Source organism: Condylura cristata, unplaced genomic scaffold (genome assembly GCF_000260355.1).
Source record: "Condylura cristata isolate star-nosed mole 26May11 unplaced genomic scaffold, ConCri1.0 scaffold00026, whole genome shotgun sequence".
Classification (NCBI taxonomy): Eukaryota; Metazoa; Chordata; class Mammalia; order Eulipotyphla; family Talpidae; genus Condylura; species Condylura cristata.
In genome coordinates this window covers 2,383,576-2,391,761 of record NW_004567127.1, presented here as the reverse complement: position 1 = coordinate 2,391,761, position 8,186 = coordinate 2,383,576, and the positions used below count along the sequence as shown (strand labels likewise).

Below are 8,186 nucleotides of genomic sequence, written 5' to 3'. Positions count from 1 at the left end.
CGGCCGGAGCCAGCTCCGCACACTCCCACGCAGCACAAGGCGGAGGGCGGAGCTCGCTCGAGAAGCAGAGCGCAGCAGTCACAGGTCAGAAAAGCGGGGCCCTGCGCCCCCGGGACGGGGCTGTCAGGAGGCGAATAATCAGCAGCGCTGGCCGCTCTTCTGCCCACAGGGAAGTGATCTGGCCGCCCGTCCCGCGTACTTTACACGATCAAACATCCCAAGCGCTTGGCCCTTTTTCTTCCTTGTGCTCTCCTCTGAAGACTCTCAAAAGAAGTCAAGCACAGCTGCCCAGAACATTCGGTTCCACCCCATACTGTGGGGTGAGCCCAGGAAAGAGGGAAGGAGGTCAAGGGCGCGGAAGCGCTCCGTGTGGCCGGCCCCTTACCTGTGAAGCCGACTTGGCAGGTGCAGGCGTACGTGTCCCGGCTCAGCATGTGGCAGGTGCCCCCATTGAGGCAGGGGCGCGTCATGAAGCAGGGGTGCGAGGTGGAGTGCTGGCAGTTCTCCCCCGTGAAGCCCGGGGCGCAGCGGCACAAGGCTTTCCCCAGCATGGCCTGGGCCACACACGTGCCGCCGTTCTGGCAGCGGCTCTTGTCACAGGGGTCGCGGTGCTGGCAGTATTCTCCCAAGAAGCCCTCGGGACATCTGTGTGACAAAGAGAGGCGGCCGTGAGATCTCCCGCCCAACACAGACCAGTGCAGCCACGCGCGGAACACTGGATCGCAGCGGAGCGTGCTGCAGGCACAACCGTAAAACGGCCTGGCTGCAGGCTTCGTGACCGGACCACACGCCCCCGTAAGCCTCGGCAGGTGGAGGGCCAGGCGGTGCCTGCCGCGGCAGGGTCAGGATGGGCTGCACCTTCTGCATGGCGCAGGCGATACCTGTCTGCTAAGTCCAGCAGCGGTCTCACCTGCACCACCTGAAAGGAGCAGGACGCACGAGAGTATGAGGACTGGCCTCCCAGCTTCTTAAAGCAGTCAGAATGGGGGCCTCCCCGGTGGGTGCAGCGGGTTAAAGGGCAGCACCATGAAGCTCCCCGAAGCCACTGCAGCTGGAGTTCGATTTCCGGCCCAGGAGAGACCCACAGGGCGCAGCAGACCTCTCTTGTCTCCCTGCTGCTCCCCTCAGCTGTGTGTTTCAGTCCATCTGCCTGTTCTGCTCCCCACTCTGTCTCTGGGGAGTCCTTTCATCGCCTGCACCTCTGGACTGTGCCCCAGTTCTGTATGCACAAATAAAACTTTACAGAATAAAATGGACAGAATATGGTGTTTGCTCTCAGTGAAACACGGAGGAGGAGCAGCTTTCTCTCGTTTCCTTTGTGGCATCAGCTGGCCGCTGCCTAGCTTTCTGGGCCGTGTCTAGGCGGCTGAGACTGCCAGAGGAGAGGACGCTTCATGATGGAGAGGGCTCAAAGGCTTCTGTGTATTTTTAAAGAAATAAACAACATGCAGCCTGTTTAACCAAGTGAAACATTAAAAAGGTAACGAATGTCACACAGACACACGAACGGGATCCTATAAAAACCAGAGCGAAGACGGGAGACACACTCTGGGCCCCTTCGCACAGTTTTAAGGTGCCCGTGGAGTCATCGGTCCACACCACCCCAAACTGCATGTACTACTTAGGACAACTGTCTCTCACTAGCATTTTAAAAGGCAGAGACGCCTCTGCTCCCACGGTGCAAACTTTTAAGTGGGATGTTTAAGAAGCGTTTGAAAACAGGAAGACTGAGGCCCTCCCCGGTGGCGCAGCGGGTTAAAGCGCAGCCTCCACGTGGCCGCAGCCGCTGCAGCGCAGTTCAATCCCGGCCCTGGAGGTGACCACGGGGCGCATCAGCCCTCTCCTGTGCCTCTCCCCGCTGCTCCCTCAGCAGTGTGCTTGGTCAGCCGGCCTGCTCTGCTGCCCACTCTGTCTCTGGGGAGTCCTCTCACCCCCTGCACCTCTGGCCTGTACCCCAGCTCTGTAGGCACGAATATGGAAATCTTAAAAACAAAAAAAAAACCAGACTGAGAGGACGATGAATTTTGCCACGTGGCTGCTGCCTCACTATGTGGGTCAACTCCGTCTCCGTTTTACTTTTTGGATGACCGAAAGTCACGTCACCAGACTGCTGCCACCACTTGCCCGCCGGGTGACATTTAAGCCAAAGGGAGCGGTCCCCCGGCACCCGCTCCCGGGCCGCCCTGCTGTGCCGACCCGTGTCCAGGTTCCCCAGCCGCCCGCAGGGGACCCGCGGGCCCGGCTCCGTTCACTGTGCCCGCCACGTTGCGTAGGCGGCCGGCCGGCGAGGGGCCGTCTTCAGAGGCCACGGTCACTGTGGAGGCCAGGAGGACCGGACGTGAGGGAAGCAGGCGGGAGGCCCTGCCGGGATGATGTGCAGCAGCTGACGCGGCTGGAGGAGGAAGCCGGGCAGCGGCTGCAGGGAGGTGACCTGCAGGCTCGGCCTCCGCTCCCGGCGCCCCGCGAGCGCCCGCAGCTTCCCGGCAGGCCAAGCCTGAACTGCCTCCCGGGGTCTGCACCGCCTGCGGTCAGGGGCCGCCTGGCCTCCCTGCTGTGGCCCAGGTAACGCACCGAGTGCCGGCGCGCACTCACCCCCGAACAGGTGACGGCACGCGGCGGGAGTGTAGGGGACGGACAAGATCGAGCGCCGGAAATATCAGGAATATTAAAATGTTTTGCAAATGAAAACCGTGTTTCCCTTTGCCCTTACTGAGCAAAGTATGCTTTATTTGGATGACAGCTTGATTTGATAATAGAACTGGCTATTTTCTGTGTCTTTTTCAAGAGAGTAAAAAACTGCCCATGTAGCATAACTAAAATTAACTCTGAGCAATGTTATTAAAAGCATTTGCAATTGGTTCAAGAAATCTGTTATGGATGAAGTCAAAAAGCTGGGGCATAATTCTCATTGAGGGAGGGTCCTCTGGGCACAGGCCTGGCGGGCGGTGCCTGGCGCTCCCATGTGGGTGTCACTCGGCTCGTAAATAATGGCAAACTTTGATGGCTGGGTGGCCTTTGCCCAGCTCTGCTCCTGGACTCCTCCGTCACCACCACCACTATCAAGAGGCATCTGCCGGGGGATGGGAGCTCTTGAATGGGAGCATCATAAACACATAATGAAAACAAGCTTCCCTGGAAAACCAAACGAAACAATGGGAAAGAATCTGGAGTCAAACAGAAATATCTCTGGATTTTCTGTTCCTGCAGTTTAATCTGTAGTGCTGGTCTCTACCAAATATGGAAAAATAAGTTTTAACTGCATTACAGTTAAGAAACCAGGGAAGGAGGGTGGCAGACTGGCCGAGGGTCTCCTGCCGCCCGCTGTCGGTTATGTGGGGTCCAGAGGCTGAAAACGGCTTGTGCATGTCTACAGGACTGGCAGAAAATTCAAAGTAATGTTTTGTGATACTCAAACATTACGTGAAATTCAAATTGGCATCCATAAATGAAGTCCTACCAGAACACAGACACCTTCATTCATCAATGGACTGTCTCGGGCTTCTTTTGCATTAGAATAACGGGGTTCAGTAGTTGCTCTGACACCATATGGTGTGCACAAATATTTACTCTCTGGTGTTGGATAGAAAAATTTTGCCAACTCCCAAGTAAGAGAAGTCTAATTCTATAAATAGCATTCAACATGCTTATTAATAAAGATTAATGAGGAGAGGGAAGAATGTTCTCATGTCAGTTTCCACAAAAAAAAAAAAAAAACTCATTCATTTAAGCAACTAACAGGAAAATGCTTGTTGTGGCCAGACGCAGTTCCCGTGCTAGGAAAATCCTCATTCTGTGGAGTTTAATTCTAGCAGGAAAAGATGAAAAGTTAAATGTTCAGATACTGGGTAAAAGACTGTGGAAGAGAACAGAACAGTAAAGAGAAATAGGAGAAATGGAGATGGGAGCGACAGGGCTAGATACAGCCAGACAATCTTGGTCTTTCCTGGCCCTCCCTGGTGGGCAGGGTTAGGGAGCGGCCCACAGCCACTGAGGCACGAGTTCAGTCCCAGGCCGGGGAGTGCCCCGCAGGGTGCGGGAGACCCCTGCTGTTTCCCTGCTGCTCCCCTCAGCAGTGTCTCCGTCAGTCTGCCTGTTCTGCTCCCCGCTCTGTGCATCTCTGGCCTCCACCCCAGCTCTTGTACGCACAAATAAATAAATCTTTTATAAAAAGGGAAAACTCAGAGAAGACCTTACTGAGTAGACACAGTGGGTCAAGATGAACATGGGAAGGCAGGCCCGGGGGCAGGCCGGGCAGAGGGGCGCAGGCCGCAGGAAGCACCCACACAGTCCTGGGGGAGGACCGGCCCTGAGACCACTGTGGTCACAGGAAGGAAAGTGAGAAAAAAGCTTCCAGAAGACAGACGAGAGCGCTAACCGCGAGGCGGGTCCTGAGGGGCTTTAAAGCCGCAGTAGAGCAGGAGTGAGCGTTCCGGGCAAGGAGATAAGACGCACACACGGCACTCGCCTCCTGACGTCCTCTTATCATTACATGAAGCTGGAACTATCGTTGTCATGAAAAACGAACTCCCTACCTTACTGAAGATGACCGAGCAGGCTAGGAGGGCAGCAGCCCACGCACCTGTAGATGCCTACAAGTGCCTGCTCACCTTCCTCCCACAAAGCCCCTCTCCCTTTCCAGACTCCTCTTCCTCCACAGCCAAACCTCTAGAACTGCCGCCTAAGCTCACAGATGTTTTCCCTTTCTGCCTGCTCCTATGGTCCCTCTGCAACAAAGCCCGCGTCCTCAGTACGACCAGAAACGAGGTGGCCAGAGCCCCTGGAACTCCGTGGCCTCCATCTAAGGAAGTCCTTCGGGAAGAGGCATCCAGACCGCACTGCTCGTGGTCTTAATCTCCGTACGTCTGCTTTCTAGGACTCCCTTTTCCAGCTCAGTGCTCGGGAAATGCTTCACCTGGACCACTGATTCCCTCCCCTGCCCCCAGAGTGGGCATCGGGGCTGTGACCTCTCAGGTTCAGCTGTTGCGCTGTCCACTCGGTTTTTCACAACTACCTTTGTGTAACTGATTCCCGAATACACGGCTCCAGTTCTAGGTGCTTCGTGTACTGAAAAGCCACGTACTTGTCCTAAAGTACCTGCCAGTGCTTGAAACGAAACATCTGAAAAGCAGTATCATTTTCCCGTGAAACTTTAATTTCTCCGTTTTTCTAAGGCTTCCATTCACAACCTCGAGTCACTTCCTGTTCATCTATTTAGTCATGTATAATGTACAGCCGTGTGCGGACAAATCCGGTTTACTGAATTCCTACTGTATCATTCATAGTCACGGTTTCCTTTGTGACACAAATTCTCATCATCTTAAAAGTCGGGCCACACACCTCATTGCTGGCTTTTCCCCTACTTCTCTCCGTCCTTACAATAACAGAACTCTCAGATTCGAGGAGCCATAACGTACTTTCTACCGATGAGTGGATCCTTTCCAACATAAAAAAAAAAAAAAAAAAAGCAGCCTGTCTGCAGGGCGCAGAGCTCAGAAATCCACAGGCCTGAGGTTACTGCTCCTGTGAGCCAGGCACTGCTAGGCCTTGCTACCGCAGCCCAAATTGTGTTCCTATTGTTCAAAGACCCAAAACACTATTACGTGCTACTAACACAATTAAAAGACCTACGATTTTTTTGCATGGACTCCTTTATGCCCTGTTTTTCTCACCTTGCACTCGTATATGTCTTCTGAGCTCAGTAATAGGGTTGAATCCACCATGCTGAACCCTCGCCCCAAGTCTCCTCGATGGAGGTGACTCCCACACATTATTCATGTAATCAGTGGCTTTCAGCACTGCGCCACAGCTCCAAGTCAACTGGCCTGAAACCCTGCTTCAGCGATAAGGACATCCAAGCTAACTGGCCTGCTCCATCCTGTCGGACTTTGGCCAGTCACCCTGCTGCGCGCCAACGTAACCACGGCCTTCTCTCTGCTTGGATCTTTTCTCAGAACACAAAACGGCGCCTAACTGAACCATTTCCCCCGGACCCTGGCCCAGAGTGGCGTCTGTTCAGCTGCCTACCGGCTTACCTGTGACAGCACCCTCTGTCGAGCCCCCGGGGCAGAGGCGGGGGCACCATAACACCCCGGGTGTAAGGCAGGCGCCCTCACAGGGGGCTCAAGTCCGCGGTCGTCTGATCAGCTATGAAGCCTCCTTCCGCCCCCACTCGGGCCACATCGCCCTAAGAGCCATCCCCAGGAGACTTTATCCCTTGGGCCCCAGTTAGTTAAGCTGAATGCGGTCATGGGAAGAAAGGGGAGACGCGGATAAGCGGGCCCCTGCGTCCCAAGCGGGGGGCCTTTCCGGTCTGCAAGTCCCCGCACGGGGCAGGAGCACACCGCAGGCCTGAGTGGGGAGCAAGAGCCCTGGCTGCACACAAGCTCTCTTCTCGGGGGACCCACGCTGCGTTTGGTCAGAGGCTGGCAACGTGGCTAAGGGCCCAGGTTCCCTCACAAAGCTGGAGCCCCGGTAAAGGATCCCAGCACTGCTTCTGGAAAGCAGCATCCACCTTGCACGCCGACGGTGCGTGCAAACACTCTCCAGAAGGAACCCTGGCAGCCCTTCTGCTCTGAGGCCGCCCCAACACCACCTTCCTGCGGGGAATCCCGGCCGATTCCAGGGGTGCGCTCAGTCACTGCCTCTGTTCTACGCCCCTCCTCGAGCTTGGGGACGAGGGGAGAAAGCGCCCCGGGGAGACGGCACACGGGCCCGGCGGGGCGGGGGCGCGTTCTGCGGAGCCAGCCGGGCTGGCCGTCAGGTCCACACAGACACTCGCGGGCGCCTCTGGCACAGCCGCCAAGGGTCCGCTCTCATCGCTTTTGTTCACACACACACTTGGAGGGTGATGTGCCGGGAGGGGGAGGGGCCGGGGATTCTCCTAGTGGGGCTGGCAGGCTTCCCAGCCCAAGGATCCCCACACAGTCCCCTCGCAATAAAACAGATGAAAACCAGACCCCAGCCCTCGCATGTCACCAGCGGCCTGGGCTCGCCTGCACGGGCCCCTCGCGGAGCCCCAGGAAACCGGGGCTGCAGGGCGATTCCAGCCGGCGGCCCTCAGGACCAGTCGCCCTGGTAATCCAGCACAGAAAAATGTGCTCTTCCAAGTGAATAGCCACTCGGCACACACTGCGGCAGCCTGTGCCGGCGCCAAGATGACTGAAGTCTGAGCAGGAAATAAGCCCCTTTTCCAAATAAAAGCTCGCTCCTTGTGTGCTCGCTCCTTGTTTCCTCCCGGAATGTTCTGAGGACCGGCGGGGTGAGCCCCGTCCCAGCCGGGGCCGGGCGGCGGCTCTGCCTTAAGCTTTTTTTAGCAAGGATCTGGCCATTAGGAAAATAAAACAACAAAGCAAAACCCCACTACATACAAAAGGAAGAAAAAGAAAGGCGTGCTTTACAAAACAACTATTTCAAAATCATGATTTTTTAAAAACTATACAGAATGTAGAACGGAGGGGAAAAATGTCTCATGTGGGCTGCCCCGGCCCTGCAGCTGCTCCTCATTAAAGCTTCTCTTTACTCCCTCTGGGCTAGTTTCCAGCAGAAAATTCTTTAAACAGAACTCTGCTTTCAACCCACTTTCTTCTTGCTCTGGGCCTCCCGGGCCCCCCAATCCGCGGTGGCAGGCTGCCCTGGCCGAGCTCTAGAGGGGGAGCTGTCGTTAAGGTAAATGAGGTAAGGGCAGAGGGAAAGAAGCAACAAAACCCAGAAACCAAATTAAGCTCTGGTCAGTGACAAAGGTCTGCAGTTTGAAAAGGCCACGCACCGGGCTGCTCTGGGACCGAAATGCCAGCTTAGTTTCCTGCCCCCCGCCACCGCCCCCCTGTACAAGTAGATAAAAATAATTGCTAACAGCCAAGGCCAACTGTGGCCAGTGAAAGTTGTGCAGAACGCTGCGTTCCCCAGGCTCTGGCCGGGCGCGTCCCGAGGCCCGGACGGAGCCTGCACGCCCCAGCCCGCAGCAGGCTGGCCTGGCCCAGCCTGGCCTGGCCTGGGGTGGCCGCAGGTGCCAGCTCCCGGTGCCTGCTTGGGGCTGGAGCTGCACAGGTTACACGACCAAGGCTGTTTTCTAAATGCACGTGGAGGCGGCTGCTTCCTGGAGAGGGGAGGAAAGGGAGCCTGGCCAGTCCCACTCCCCTCGCCTCCCTCCCTCCAAAACAGAAAGAAAGAGGAAAAAAAAAAAAAAA

The 8,186-nt window shown here is 56.1% G+C and overlaps 1 protein-coding gene across 1 annotated transcript in view; it reads right to left on the bottom strand.

The window, feature by feature from the left end:
• Window positions 1-8,186, bottom strand: part of NOTCH2 (notch 2) — a 92,487-nt gene that overhangs the window by 63,972 nt on the left and 20,329 nt on the right. The window contains exon 3 of the mRNA XM_012730013.1: window positions 386-645. Within this exon, the coding sequence (XP_012585467.1) occupies window positions 386-645 (260 nt within the window). The remainder of the gene's footprint in view (window positions 1-385; window positions 646-8,186) is intronic.